Source organism: Leucoraja erinacea, chromosome 3 (genome assembly GCF_028641065.1).
Source record: "Leucoraja erinacea ecotype New England chromosome 3, Leri_hhj_1, whole genome shotgun sequence".
Taxonomy (NCBI): domain Eukaryota; kingdom Metazoa; phylum Chordata; class Chondrichthyes; order Rajiformes; family Rajidae; genus Leucoraja; species Leucoraja erinaceus.
This window is the reverse complement of record NC_073379.1, coordinates 61,915,707-61,931,456: the sequence shown is the minus strand read 5'-3', so window position 1 is coordinate 61,931,456 and position 15,750 is coordinate 61,915,707. Positions and strand designations below refer to the sequence as shown.

Below are 15,750 nucleotides of genomic sequence, written 5' to 3'. Positions count from 1 at the left end.
TGGGGACAAAATCCTCCCTTGTCTAACACCATTGCTAACCCCAAATGGGGCTGAGACCCTATTGCCCCATTTTATTTGCATAGTCGGGTGGGCATACCAGTAAGCCAGAATTCTCACAATGTATTTAGGCACCCCTCTTTGACTCATTTTATCAAACAGCTTTCTATGATTAACACGATCAAAGGCCTTGGAAGCATCAATAAAGCACATAAGAATTGAAGAGTTTTTGCCTTTATATTTGTTTACAATCTCCTTTAGGGCATATATGCACAAGTCAGTGCCATGTTTAGCTTTAAAACCAAACTGGTTATCTGTGGAGTTAACAAACTCATTTACTCTATCCAGCAGAACTCTTTCTAAGACTTCTGTGGCAGAGAGTGGTGAGTCTCTGGAACTCTCTGCCACAGAAGGTAGTTGAGGCCAGTTCATTGGCTATATTTAAGAGGGAGTTAGATGTGGCCCTTGTGCAAAAGGGATCAGGGGGTATGGAGAGAAGGCAGGTACAGGATACCGAGTTGGATGATCAGCCATGATCATATTGAATGGCGGTGCAGGCTCGAAGGGCCGAATGGCCTCCACCTGCACCTATTTTCTATGTTTCTATGTTTTGACAATATGCTGGCTAAAGCTATGGGCCTGTAATTATTTAGGCTGCCTACTTTACCAGCTTTGACCTTAATGACCGGCACTAACAGAATAGACAACATTGAGTCTGGTAACAAGCCATGAATCATAAAGCTAGTAAAACAAATAGCAAGAAGAGGAGTTATCCTTATACGCACATACTTAAGATGTTCAGCAGGAATATGATCCAAGCCACTTGCTTTGTTGTTGGACAGCTTGTTCATGGCATGATACACCTCATGTGACATAATCACCAGTGAGTCATTACTCTCAATATTGTCCACCCTATACAAATCACCTTGGACACAGTTGAACTATAATGTTGTCACCATAACTCCGCGATATTAGCTGTTCCGGAGATTCCATCTACAGTGCATGGTAGACATTTGTACAAGATACAACTTTCATATCTTGTACAAATCATTAAAGATACATAAAACTAATTTATTCATGGAAAAATATGCTTGGATACTTCATAGAAAAATCTAATGAGAAGAACAGCTATGTGACAGTTAAATGTACTAGTCAAAACCCTAATTAAAATGAAATACAAGCTTTTTGAGATGATGATATTTTAAAATATGGAGAATAAGGTAATGAGGTTGAAGGATTTATGAAGAGAATTGCAAAAAAACAGAATTAGGAGAATTAAGAGTTGTTCATTAAAAAAAAAGGAGAGAGAGAAGAAAGACTGTCCAGGAAGTCATCTCAGAGGCCAGGAAGAGATGGGGAAGAAGTGGGAGTTCAGAACGGTACAAAATGAGAAGGCAGGCAGGTGTTGATTTTTAGATGAGGAATTAAAGCTTTGTGGAAGAAAGGGGACCGGAAGATGGAGATGGTAGTATACACATGATTTAGTTTGTCTTAGATAGACATTAATGAGGGAGATGAAACTTGTCACGAGATGAAAACTTGGACACCCCTTGTTATTTGGTGTGGAAAAACTGTCTGATTTATTATCCAGTCATTGACAAGAAATCTAATTTGATGTTCATGGACATAGTTCAGATGATGGGGAGATGAAGCCATTAGCAGAAGTATGGAAGTTGATTCTGATCAGAAGGTCACAGAAAACAGAGTTAAGCAGCAGTCTCAGAAATAGAAATACAATACACACATAATGTTGGAAATATCCCTTAGACTTAACATAAAATATCATGCTTACCTGAGACGATTAGATGGATTGTAGAGAAGGAACTTTATGGGATGGTTGGGGAGATTTTTTAGGACATTGATGACAATTAATAACTAAGCAATCCAGAGAAAATAGTAGAATTATGAATTGGGTCAGAAGAAAGGAAACGTTACCTATTCATTTTCTCCAGTTATGCTGAGTTACTCCAACTTTTTGTGTCTATCTTCTGAGAAAATAGTGATTGCTTTGATCATGAAACAATTGTTTAAAAATTTAGTACAGGTGCACAACCTTTTATCCGAAGATCCAAATAACGAAAACCTCCGAATAGCGGACATTTTTTCGGTCCTTGAAGAAAGGTCCTTGAAAACGTTCACCGAGGGCGGCCCGCAGAGGTGACAGCGGAACCTCCGGTCGGTCCTCGAAGAAAGGGGAACTAAATCCCCATTCATAAAAGAGAAGGTGAGGGTATATTGCGCGGGAGGGTTAATAATTGAGAATATGCTGCTGCCTACCCGCTGAGTTAAAAAGTTCCCATGGTAGACTAATGATACACAGTGTATCGTGAGTCTTGCGTGGGAACTTTTTAACTCAGCGGGCAGGGAGCAGCAGATTGTCGCTCCCTTCAGTTTCACCCCACCTACACCCCTCTGCTTCCCGGCCATGTATGTGACCCCTTCCCTCCCCTCTCCAGCTCCCCGCCCATTGCACCGGTGCGAGGGCTTTGCACTGTCTTCACGTCGGCGATGCCAGCATACAATGCCAGTCACCGGAGACGTCAGGACCAACGGGACACCGACCCCCAGGCCCACTGCAAGCACGGAGATCCCAGAGACCCACAGCCAGCAGCAACTCTAGCCCAGCCCCGTTCCAACTACAGAGGAAAACTGTCCGGAGACGTCAGGACCACCAGAAGCCGCTCCCCGATGGGCCGCTACGGCGACGTGGCAGTTCGCCCACAGCCCGAGCTGCGCCCCCTCATCGGGACACCGACCCCCAGGCCCACTGCAAGCACGGAGATCCCAGATCAGCAACTCCAGCCCAGCCCCGCTCCAACTACAGAGGAACACGCTCCCCATAGGGGCAGAAGCTGATGGTGTGCAAGGTACATCTTGTTCTTGGGGTGGCGCAGCTCGGGCTGTGGGCGAACTGCCACTTGTCGCCGTAACGGCCCATCGGGGAGTAGATTCCTCTGGAGTTGGAGGGGGAGGGGGGTATTGTGCTGTTTGATCGCCCCCTGCTATCCCAGGGACAGGGAGACAGGACGTTCACCGAGGGCGGCCCTCAGAGGTGACAGCGGAACCTCCGGTCGGTCCTGGAAGAAAGGGGAACTAAATCTCCTTCATAATAGAGAAGTGGGGGGTATATAGCCCGGGAGGGTATATCGCCCACCTGGAAGAAACCGGACATTTTTTCCAGGATGTCGTCTGCACACCAAAGCTCACGTTTGGCGCCAAACGCACGTCGCCTCTGCTGCACACGGATATAAGAATGTGAAAATGTCGCCTTAGGCCGCCTAAGGGCATGTAGCCCCGCTAGGGTGACATGAGTGCGAGAGGTGATTCAATGCTGTGGGCACATTTACAAATTCAGGAATTCATTCAACACACTGCATTTCATACAGACATTTATTCTGCAAGAAAAAACTACATTGAAGACTCAAACTTGCGACCGAGGAACTGCCGGGATCAAGGCGCAAACTCTCGACCTTGCGGATATGAGCCGAGCACTCTACCACTGAGCCAGCCATTAAAATCTACGCTAAAAAATTTCCATTCCGAAGGCCGACAAATTCCGAATTACGAAAAGTGTCTGGTCCCAAGGCTTTCGGATAAAAGGTTGTGCTCCTGTAATCCTTTAGCCCACGTTACATGCTGTGGTAACAGAATCCTTTAGCCCAGTCTAGATGGGGGTCGCTACTTTTTGTTTCAAATTATCACTGAACCAATTCAACTGTTCCATTGTTATTTATCCACAATATGCTGTTAAAATTTGAACTGTAAAATTTGAAAAGTTAAAATCTGAGGCTGTTACGATACAAACAACCTTTTGAAAATATCACAGGAATTCCCTTCAATAACAAGTATTAGAAATGAGGGGAAAAAAAAGGTAAAACTCAAAGAGTAAAGTTGACAAATGGTCTGACAAGTTAAGTTTTGATGGTGCATTTCCGGTTTTAATTATTTTTATATTATTGAAACTGTAATTGTCTTTGAATAATCTTTTAGGAATAATATTGAAATATAACAGGCATTTATGTTGCTACTTAAGTTAGTACGGGTACTGAAACTAGTTTTTGGACTTGCTTCAACGGAAGCAGAATTACTCAAGAGGTAACTGTTCATCAGATTTCTGTAGCATTGATTTCTGTAATCAGATTGCTAATCTGATTTTTATGGCAAGACTCTCACAAATATGTGCCCTTACGTGATGAATATAACTCCTGTTCAGAACCATTTTAAGAATCTCAAATGATTTTTATGTAGCTTCTTTTTATTTCTTCTATTCTTTTGAATAGGTCAATAAAAATAATTCTCCATTCAGCTGTGCTTTTGGATTGCCCAATACAAAGCCCCAGGTAAAACAGTGTCAATAAAGGAATTGGCATAAAGTTAATTACTGCAACTTTTAACTACTGTACTGTTGCATTCCGTATTTAAAGGGGAGACTAAAATCTCCATTGCAGTTTGGCAGAGTAATAATTTCCAATCCTCCCCCTCCCTCCGATCTGAAACACATTGTTTGAAACACACTGCTAGATTGCAGTTCACAAAATGCAAGGGATCTTATAGCATCTTTCTGCTATCTTGCAGACACTTTTGTGCGTCAGTCACTGAATGTGCCTCATTCAGCTGGAATTTGTTGGCAGAATTTCCTGTGTTAAGATTTCAGCACAATAGTTTCAATTATGGCTTGTAACCAATATGTGTGCTATGCCTCTTCATAGTGATAAATATCCTATTAAGATTGTTTGACAACTTGAGTATGCAGAGTTAGAGTATAATACTAATAAATAAACATGCAACAAAATGTGTTCCCACTTATTTATTCAATGGTTCAACAGTTTCTTTATTATCATGGGTGCTAGGGTACAGTGAAATACTATTTTTCTAGAGTAATGCAATGTATAACATTGCTATTTTTTATTTTAACACTACATTGGCAGTTATCCTCATTTGGGCATCTACAATTAGAAATAGGTTTGGTTTTATTTTAATGAGCGAAATTAATAACCAGCTAGCTTATGCAAAGCAATTCAAATAATAAAGGATGATCTTTGACTATCTTCCCTATTATATGGTTCTCTACATACATCAGCACAGTCTTCAAATATGCTACCATTGATGTCAGGAAATGTCCATTGACGAGAAAGTGTTATTTTTTAATGGACTTCCTGTGAAATGGAAGCTTAATTCACGAGAATTTTTCATTGGCATTTCAAAGCTCTTTAAACTGATATCTTAATTGTAGACCTTTGAAAGAAAATCCCTTCAATATATTCAATTGACATTTATTCAGTGAGCTTTTTTTTGCAAACTGGTGTACAGATACTTTGAAGTGATGTCTGACTGCAAACAACATTGGAGCAAGACAAGCTTAATTTCTCTGCCAAATGCAAAATGCTAAGTTTGAAAAGGCTAAAATCTCAGCATCTTCAGAATGAAAAAATGGCTTAGTCAACTCTATTACTTGGGATCGACTTAACATTAGGAAAACTGTTCCTTTAATTTGATGTATCGTTGTCAAACCAGATAGGGCTAAATCAAGCTACCAGATGGTTAATGGTTCCACAAGGAACAGTTGGTGGAAAACACAGCCAAATGCTTCAGTCTGAAATGAGCTGTACATCCAATGCTGGTGCATTTGACCTCCCCCTCCACTGCAGAACCCTCCAGCAAACCCAGTAACAGTGCAATACATATGGTAGAGATTTGTTAAGGTTAAACTTTCATGTGGAGTTCTGGCTGGTATACAAATGACCATACCATCCATATGGAGAAAGTTACTGTTTCTGTAGAAAATGCACAGATACAGGTACAGATAGGTACAGATTTTAAATATATTTCCATATTTTATTTGTTAATTGTGTTAGAATTATTCTGTGCTTTGAGCATTTGAAGATCACCATAGGATTTAAAAGGCAGAGCCTCCAGGGTTAGGGTGGCCAGATTGCCACTCAGAACCTGTTTTACTTCTTGGGTGCAGGGGGTCAGATAGTTCAGTCCTCTATATTCATACGAAAACTGCTGATGATCAGGCCTCACCGGCAGCGAGTCCAAACAGTGAGCATGGGCCAAAATGATACAGCCCAGAGTCGGTAAACTAGGTTACATTTCACAAGCAGAAAATGGGTGAAAATAGTGATAATAATCATTAGATGCTTTAGTGTTGCAATGATCTGAAATCTCTGAAGTCATACAATATTCTGGAGCAACATGGAAGAAAGGCAAGAATCTTTCATTTGGGACAAATTAAATGTGTTGTTGGACGGCAATGTCATAATACTTATTGTTATGATGGTCCAGCACATTGTCCACTAAAATCATGAATGTTTTGGAAACATTAATTATGGAATATCGATTTTCAAACTGCTCAAACTTAATCATTTTGGGAGAGCATGAAGCATTGACAACATTAAGCACTTCGTTAAAAAACAATCTGCAAATTTTCAGTGGACATTTATCTGGCTCAAATTGTGCAATTTGTTCCAGAATCAAAAATTCTGTACGGACTCAATGGCATAATGGATTAGAGTCATAGTGCTATACAGCATGGAAACAGGCCTTTCAGTCCAGTGTGTCCATGTCAACCAAGTTGCCCCCTGAGCAAGCCCTATTTGCCTCCTTTTGGCCCATATCCCTTAAACCTTTTCTATCCGTGTACATCCCCAAATGTTTTTTAAATATTGCAATTATATCTGTCTCAAGGTGCTTTTCCCACAAACTCACCATCCTCAGCGTAAAAAGGTTTACCCTCAGGTCTGCTTTAAATCTTTCCCCTCTCAACTTAAACCTATGCTCTATAGCTTTAGATGCCTATCCTGAGAAAATAAATATTGTAACCAGGGCACCCTTCAGCTTCCTGCGCTCCAGGTAAAAAAGCCCTAACGTATCTAGTCACTCGTTTAAATTTCAACCCCGACTCAGTTGTGAATGTTTCCAGCTTAATGACACCCTTCCTACAGCTAGGTGAACAGAACTGCACACAATACTCCAAATGTGGCTCAACAATGTTTTGTTTATTTTAGAAATATTACATTTGTAACATGATGCCCCAACTGTTTTTACTTCATGCTTGATTCATGAAGCCTCGAAACTGCCTTCTTCACCAACCTCTCAACGCGTGTCAGGTTTTTCAGGGAGCTACATAACTATACCGCTAGATATCTCTGTCCAACAACACTCTCCAGGCCCTGCCATTTACTCTGCATGTCCTGCATTGGTTTAACTAATCAAAATGCAACACTTTGCAGTTGCCCAAGTTAAATTTCCTCTGGAAATCCTTGGCTCACTTTCCCATTTGATCTAGATCCTGTTGTAATCCTTCTTCACTGACCCTGCATCACCAATTTTGGTGCTATTCGCAAACTTACTAACCATGCCAACCCTATTCTTGTCCACATCATTAAGATAGATGACAAACAACAGTGAATACGGCACTGATTTCTGTGGCACAGCAATGGTCCCAAGCTTCAAATCTGAAAAACAATTCCCTCTGAAGAACCCCTTCCAGTAACTTTCCCACCACTGATCTTAGGCCTTTTGGCCTTGTTCTTGCAGTTCTACTTAAAAAAAGGCACTGATGTTTTTAATCTATTAAACGTACTCAGATTCAAAGAATAAACTAGGGATATATTATACTGGTACTGACTATTGTGAAACATCAAAAGAGGTATGACCCTTGGATTATTAGTTTATTTCCAATGGGTCCAAATCCAAAGTAATAAAACAACAAGTTATGTAAGTTAAAATGATATTTACAACTTCTGGGAAATATGGATTAAATTGAACTGACGTGATATCTGGCTCTCTTCAGAGACTCGGTTGGAAGACCAGAGATGAGGGACTGTTTGCAACAATACGATGCATTATTTTTTGAAGGCGATGATAGCATGATAACTTAAGTGCAAAGCATAATAGCCTTGTCGAATAATAATAACAACCTTTTACAAACTAGAGTTATATAATCACATTGCACCATCTGGTTTCAAAAGCATATAGTATAAATGTACATTATCATTGTGTTATTTTGTTTACGAAATGTACTATGAAATACAAATGGATGATCATTGCACAAAATGTTTAGTTTGAGATCTCTGATCAAAATTTGTGAGTGGTCAGAAGCCCAGTTATAAAATGTCAATTAACCAAGGGAGCCAACATATTCAGGGCGATATCCTAATTGCAGGTAACACTTTATAGCTCCAACTATAGAGGGTTATTTATTTCCTTGAAATTACTCCATGTGTTATTTTCTAATATGCACTCTACTTCTGCTGGTGTCTACTGTTATAACAGATAACAGCAGCACAACACACTTTGGAGACGTGTGATGATTTGTCCTAAGTAATTAATTATTGCTTTATAATCCGGTGACTCATCTGTTGATATTTTGCCGTTCAATACTTGAGAATAATAAATCAGTATGCTTTATAATAAGATACGCCATGAAAAGCTGGTTATTGATTCATGTGCTGCAGGAGTCCTGTGCAACAGTTACCAAGCATAAGGTTAAAAAAAGCTAGCAGTAACATTAGAAAGGGTCACTTACTATTTAACCAAGCATAGTTTAACTTGCTGGCAGTGTGCTGACATCATCACCAACAAGCAAAGACATGCTTAAGGCAGTGGATCAGGACAGGTCAGCTCATTATTAATCATTCAACCATTTATTCCAATATGCTGTTTTTCGAGCAATCAAAGTAATATATTCTATGTAGGCAACAACAAATATCTAGCTTTAAATGTTCTGATGTAGCTTTGGAGAATGTATAACTTAATTAATCACTTCAGATTAATTCACACATAGATACTCTCAAGAGAAAACAACATCCATTTCAGTTTTAAAAGCCTTACCTTTTGCACAGCTGTTCGAAAAGATGCCTCCAAATTCCATGGATTTTGGTTGTGAGGAAAGGGCTGCAGAATGACCCGGTACTTGGGGTACTTGAAAGGTATGTTTTGATACCACTTGCCTTCTCGGACTTAGAGCGGGTAAATGGATGGCATTTTCGGGCATGCTGGTGTTTTGAGGTGTATCGGTAGGGTGCTGGCAACCATTCATTGACAGCTTCCTGTGCATGTTGTTTGCGAGCATTGCGGCCGCGGGACTCGGTGTTGCACTGTTTGAAGACGGGCATGGTGTTTCTGTCTGAATCCTGATGGGCGGGATCTGTTGTCCATTGATTAAGGCTGGCCCCTGAGGCGTACCCGTTCCCCGGTGGTTAATATTGCATGGTCTTCCATTCATGGTTATATCGGTTCGTGAGCGATAAAAAGTGCTTAGATTATCCACGGAATTTGTCAATCCAACAAGAGTTAATGAGAGTTCAATAAATTATCCATATATCAGAGAATATCCTGTCAAATGAACAAATACGCACTTGTAAAGGCATGGTTTATTGAATATAATGCATTACATGAAAACAGATGAATTGTTATATATAAATATTACCCTGTTTGATGAACAGCCATTTATTTGGTATAATGTACAGTACTTGCATTTTAGCCCTGATAAAACTTATCCTGAATGTGATAAATGGTTTAATTTATATTTTCTGCAGCAACAGTTTATGGTTACCAGTGCATGCATCCGACCCGAATCAAACACTGTAAACAAAATTGTACGAATTTAACAAATATGTACGATTGCTTCACTTCTGACAATACTGAGCCAACCCGTTTTAAAGATAGCAACTAACCCCATAAGACGGGTCTAACTGTGTCCTTATTGGAGGCTTGACAAAAACTACAAAAAATATGAGCTGGGAAAATGCGAGCATTAAAGCAATTCTACATATATTGAAATAAAAACAAAAAAAATGATTGAAATTCTCAGCAGGTTGGGCAGCAAATGCAGAGGGAGAAACGGGGCTAAGGTTCAGGTCAATGACCTTTGAACAGCGAAGTTCTGGTGGAAAAAGTCACCACCCAGAAGGCTGAGAATTCCCTGCTATATTTCTCATCTCCTGCATCTGAAGTTTTTTTTTCCTTCTCAAAAAATAGGTGATGAAGGTTGTACAACGGCACTGGATTCGGATTTGTGGCGATCTCTTTGATATTCATAATCAAAACATTGGCTTACACATTTATTCACTGTTTCTATTTATATTTTCCACATTTATTGAGGGGGGGGGGGGAATACTTCAATGCTGTTTCTGCATTAAATGCAATAGAATTAGTAAATTAAGCAGGAGCACAGGAAAACTGAAAATGGTCCAAAGTTATTTGTGAAAGTATTCCATTTGATGCAAGTATTTTAATGGGTAGTAAATGCAAATGTAAGATATTACAAAGTCACCACCGCGTCCTTGTAGATTTTGCAAAATGTACTCAATTCATAATTTGTTATTTTTTGTATTTTTAAGAAATATAGGGTCTCCTTTATTTTACATTGATCTCGCTCGGCAAACTCCAAGAGGCAGTATGTTGTACATGGTGACTGCAGACTATTTGAGCGGTCCATTGTTTAGCAATTAGAGATAATCCACCGTACATTGCAGCGGCATCATGTCGCGGGACAGCAGAGAGCACGGTGCCAAAGTTGCAATGTATCCATGTACGCTCTGACACGTCTGTCAGAGTTGTTTAAATGAAACTAAAATAAACTTCAAACTGACAGGCGTGCCGTTGTGCCGAAAATATATTCAGCCGATATGTTTAAAAATAAATTCCTCTGCAGAAAACTCCTGTGCAGAAATGCCCGAATCGCCGGGCCTGGCTGACAGGTGAAATGTCAATCAAATGTTTTCGCCCGAGCAGGCGGGCTGCAACCAATTGGTCCTCTGGCGGAGAGAAGGAAACATGAGGCGGGGCGGGGATCAGCTCACCTACCGTTTGCTTCAGGATCCCAGCTGGTGTTTCGCTGCGGCTGAGAAAGGTTTGGGAACAGATTGGAGCTGAAATCGGCCCGCTCCTACCTCAAACAGCACTGACACAATCGTCCATCGTGACATGGAAGGAAATGAGTGGCGCAAGAAAATGCATAACACACTTTATCTCGGTTGTTTTTGTTTGTTGGGGGAAGTTTGGAGGAATGATATCCAAGGCCGGGTTTGCATTTCCCACAGTAAATATTTGGAAACCCGGAGCCAAGTTTTCACAGTGGTTCCATTTAAAAAAATGCAATGAACCATGTTAGCCAGTCAGGGACGTTTACCGCGAACGATATCCTGGTTTACAAAACCGATCCAGGTTTTAAAATACAATGCGAATGACAGTGGCCCAAAGCAGGTGGAACATAACGTTTTGGTGAGGCAGTGCTTTTAAAACATTAAAACCAGGCAGAGGAAAACGTGGGAACTTTGTATTCGATGATACAAAGTTGGAAGTGATGGGATGCGCCCAGAGGCGCGAGCCGGTGCACCTTGAGCGAGAGCCCAAGGTCCGGGCTCCAGCTCCAGCCCGTCCTCACCGCTGCACCCGGGCGCCTCAAACAACTTAAAAATAATCTTGCCGGTCCAGACCTATTCAGAAATGTGAGGATGAGGTTAGTTTACTTTACAAATCAGTGCAATTAATTAAATTTATTATTGTAAGAGATTAATAGGAGCATTAACATGCAGACCTTACAAACTGCAGATGCTGGTTTAAACCGAAATAGACACAAAAAGCTGGAGTAACTCAGCGGGTCAGATAGTATCTCTGGAGAGAAGAAGGGTCTCAACCCGAAATGTCACCTACTCTTTCTCTCCAGAGATGCTGCCTGACCCGTTGAGTTACTACAGCTCTTTAAAGTACCAGGAGATTGACTGATAAACACTGCTGTCCGTTCCTAATAAATTCGAACGCAGTACCATGCAAGAATATTAGAGGAATTAAAATTATTTTATTTTACATACGCATTCAGTTATGTGCATTCATTCTGAGCGCACGCATACTTTTAAAACATTTTGCAGAGCATCAAGAGACTGGTGCAAAAGGACACACTATCATTCGACAATTTTGTTTTGTGTATTTGGGTTTAAGTCATTAACATTTTCTGCTGTTTGTCATTCGGAATTGTCAGGAAGGAGGTAAAGAAGCGAACCTGGTCCGATTACCACGCTTTCGGTGTTCAGTTTTATCTCAAGTTTGCAATGTCACTAATTAACTTTGCCACTTCATAACAGCGACTAAATACGAATAATCCTCTCTCGTCTAACATTTTATGGACCCCGAAAAAAGCAATTTGCCCTGGACACAAGCATTAATCCCAGCACTTTACCTGTGATAAATGCAGAGCTCAGGACCATGTTTCCTGAAAGGTGTTTCGCAGTCAAAACTTTCAGAGTGTTTTGTTGGTTCTCCGGGGGAGGGCGAGATATTGGAGTTTTCTTTACTTTCACATCGACTGCACACCTTCAAGGAAGGGTCATTGCAACATATAAAAACGTTGTTATTCAAGACAATCCACATTTCTTTCAGTGTTTGTTCACGTTTAAATAAATGCTCAGTTCACTGTTTGTCACCTCTGGTTCCACAAGTTTCAGATGCACATTACACCAGAGATAAAATGGTCATCACGATTGACCCCCTATTTTTATTGCGTCTCTCTCATAGTGCTGGAGTAACTCAGCGGGTCAAGATTCCAGCATTTGCTGTTCCTTGTGTCTTTCTGATAGTTGTGACAGCAACAACAGTTCGCTCAAATCGCAAGCATTCACACAGCAGTCATTTGCACACAGATCACGGTAGAAATGCTGTCAAGGTTTACATTTGCATCCTGTTCGAATCAAGAGCCACTTACCGGATAGTTAAGTGATTCGCACAACGCACCACAAGCCCCTTCATGATCTAGAGTGAGTCTGGATCCGGGCGAATATTTCGCCGTGATGTTTCTCGGCGTTCACAGATGAAACAGATCCCATGTCGCCTCTGAGTTTTCCCAGCAGATCTCTCTCTCACCGTACAGAAGCATTTCCTTTCTCTTTGCTTTTCGCCAAGGGGGAGGGGTTCTACAACTTTTTTTGTTAGTTTTGGGATCACTGCTATATGTCCGGGTTTTATTTTTGATGCCTGATGTTATGTTGCGACTGCAGCTATATCTGTGCCAGTGACTGCAGATCTGTGCTCAACCTAATGCAAATGCGGGGGCGGGTAATTGGTGACCGATTTGTGGAAACTCACTCAACCGAGGAGTTGGGAGATGCCATAGCCATTCGCTGAAATAACTTTTACAAGTCTGCGCTCCCGCGTGCGGCAGCTGAGTTTCGCACGACAGCGTGCTGCAGATATATCATCTACATTGTTTCCGTTAAATTGTCTTTAATCTCTGTGTGCGTTTGATTAACTGTCTTGAATGCAACATGAATACTAATATCTGCACCTACACACGGATGTGGTATCGGCAATTCCAGTAGAAATAGGTTATCGCAATTCGCTTAACAATTTTAGATTCTTATAAAGTACTCATTTTACGAATTAGCAACGCATGTGTATTTGGGCTGGGCGATTTTCAATTCACAACTGCTAATTATTTGCTCCATTGATTGTAAAATTGTTTTACAAAAAAAATCTATGACTTATTATTCAAATCCTTAAAACTGCAAGGACGAAGCGATAAGAGGGTTAAACCATAATGCGATGATCTTGCTGTTTAATTGCCAAAGGCGTTGGATAAAGTAATACATAATTCAAATATTCTAACACTTGTATATGTTTCACTAATCTGGTGTCCACGTGGGTGTATGTACAATACGAAGAAAATATTAAGTCATCTTAGTAACACACTTTTGAAAGACATTCTGTCATTTAAAGGCTGCACCCTCACCTTACTTAACCATTGTAAGCAGGAATGAACACAACCCATTGGGAAAAGTTGAGAGTTCTCACTTACGCTGCAACCAGGCACTGAACATAACATTGATAAACCCCTATCGTGAAAACGCACACTCCCAGTGTCTTGTGCCATTATGGTTGCATAATGAGAATGCCAAAAGCAGTACAAGAAATTCTCTGTTATCATTCATCATTAAGGTGGGCGACATTTTGTTCCCCTTTACAATGATCGTCGCTGAAAACATTTTAAACCGATGAATTAATCATGTCAATGGATTTATTGGATTGATTGGAAATGTGTTCTATCAATTAGCGGATCCAAAGCATGACATTAATTGGAGGAAGTTAGAGGATATAGTTATTCTCAAACATCTTTTGTTTTATTTTGTAATTTCTTGAAAACACTTTCTACAAGTGTATTTTTCTTGGTTTATCCCTTTATGGGTTCTGGATTCTTTTTCTTTATAAATATGAAACCGGATGTAACCGACACTGTAATAGATATAGATTCATTTTTGAATGGAGGATTCATTTTAGGTTAAAATGCAGTTCGTAGGATTTGAAGATATTCTTTCCATCTATCCTTGCATTTTGTACGTTCCTTACTGAATATTCCCATCATATCCTCAAGTGCTTTCAACAGGTGACGCTGTCCCTCGCAATCCAGTTTGCACCATTCTCTCTCCATCACTTTTTTAAAATTATCTTATATTCACAGAACATTTGTTTAACACCATTTACTCATTGCTAGAATATCAAGAACTTCAAGATTTTTTGTAGAGCATGAACCCTGTTTGGTTTGAACCTGTGGCTGCTGCTTTATTGCATTTTTTTCACCCTGCCTTATGTTAATTTCCCCCTCAGTGATTGCATTCCATCCAATTCTATCCCATTCATGTATTAGCACATTATTACATTCTCACGCTATATTATCTGACCCTTCAGCTCCATTCCATGTGTTTGAGATCATCTGTCCTTGTCCAAGATTTTCTTCCTTCCAGTGCACGTTTCCAGTTCCTCTAAAGCTGCAAAAATTCACAATAACCATATTATCTGCCCATCTTAAATCTGCCTATGATGAAATGCAAAGTGCCTGAAAACTGTGAGGAGGCCAATAGTAGAAAAAAAATGCAGGGAGACTCAGGGCAATATTAATAAAAGTAATTCTGGGTCATTGATTTGCAAGGATGCAAATGTTGTATTTGGCTTCATAGCCTCACTGAAGAAAATTGAAGATCAGTTGAGATGTTGGGACTGATGAAATGAGGTACCACGGCGAGGAGGCAAAGTCTGCACATGATAAAACATGAGAAATAGCTTTTCCAACTTTAAAAATAAAGAATGCAACCAATACCACTGACAATAATAATTGTGGCAATGGTGGCCAAAGCGAACAAAGTAGAGCAAGGTATATGCAAGCAATGCATATATATGCATTAGTGCGAGACAGTGAGGGCAGTTTCAAATGAATCATAGTTAAAGAGATTCAGGATGCATGTTGAAAATTATGCAACTGCTATAAAAATATTCAAAAGAAGTGAAGATGGAAACTAAGAACACAAGACATCAATATCATGGCAACATCAATGGCGGATGTTTGCAACTACATTGTGACCGACAATTGTTTATTTATTGCATACCCATATACAATTAAATATAGCTATGTTTAGGAAAGAAATTCTGCAGTAACTCAGTGGGATAGGGAGCATCTCTGGAGAGACAGATATGTTTATATCTCAAAGGTTTCAAAGGTCTTTTATTGTCACGTGTACCAAATAAGGTACAGTGATATGCAAATTACCATATGAACATATATAGATATAGATATACAATAAAACAAATTAAAACATGATTATAGAATGAAAATAATGCTTGAAAGTGTTGTATCGAATAGGCAAGACTTTAAATAATGTGCATATTTTGATATGAATGTACATATATGTTGTAATCTACAGAAATGGGCAGAGAAATGGCAGATGGAATTTAATCCAAGCAAGTGTGCAGTGCGACACA

General features: G+C 40.0%; 1 protein-coding gene across 2 annotated transcripts in view; it reads right to left on the bottom strand.

Annotated features, from left to right (window-relative positions):
* Positions 1-15,202, bottom strand: part of glis3 (GLIS family zinc finger 3) — a 477,161-nt gene extending 461,959 nt beyond the window's left edge. Inside the window, exons 1-3 of one of the 2 annotated variants that reach the window (XM_055632800.1) lie at positions 12,707-15,202; positions 12,185-12,318; positions 8,836-9,339 (exon numbers count right to left, since the gene is read on the bottom strand). In XM_055632800.1, the coding sequence (XP_055488775.1) occupies positions 8,836-9,229 (394 nt within the window). In that variant the 5' untranslated portion in view covers positions 9,230-9,339; positions 12,185-12,318; positions 12,707-15,202. The remainder of the gene's footprint in view (positions 1-8,835; positions 9,340-12,184; positions 12,319-12,706) is intronic. The other variant, XM_055632799.1, reaches the window with a different exon arrangement.
* Between the last annotated feature and the right edge of the window lie 548 nt (positions 15,203-15,750).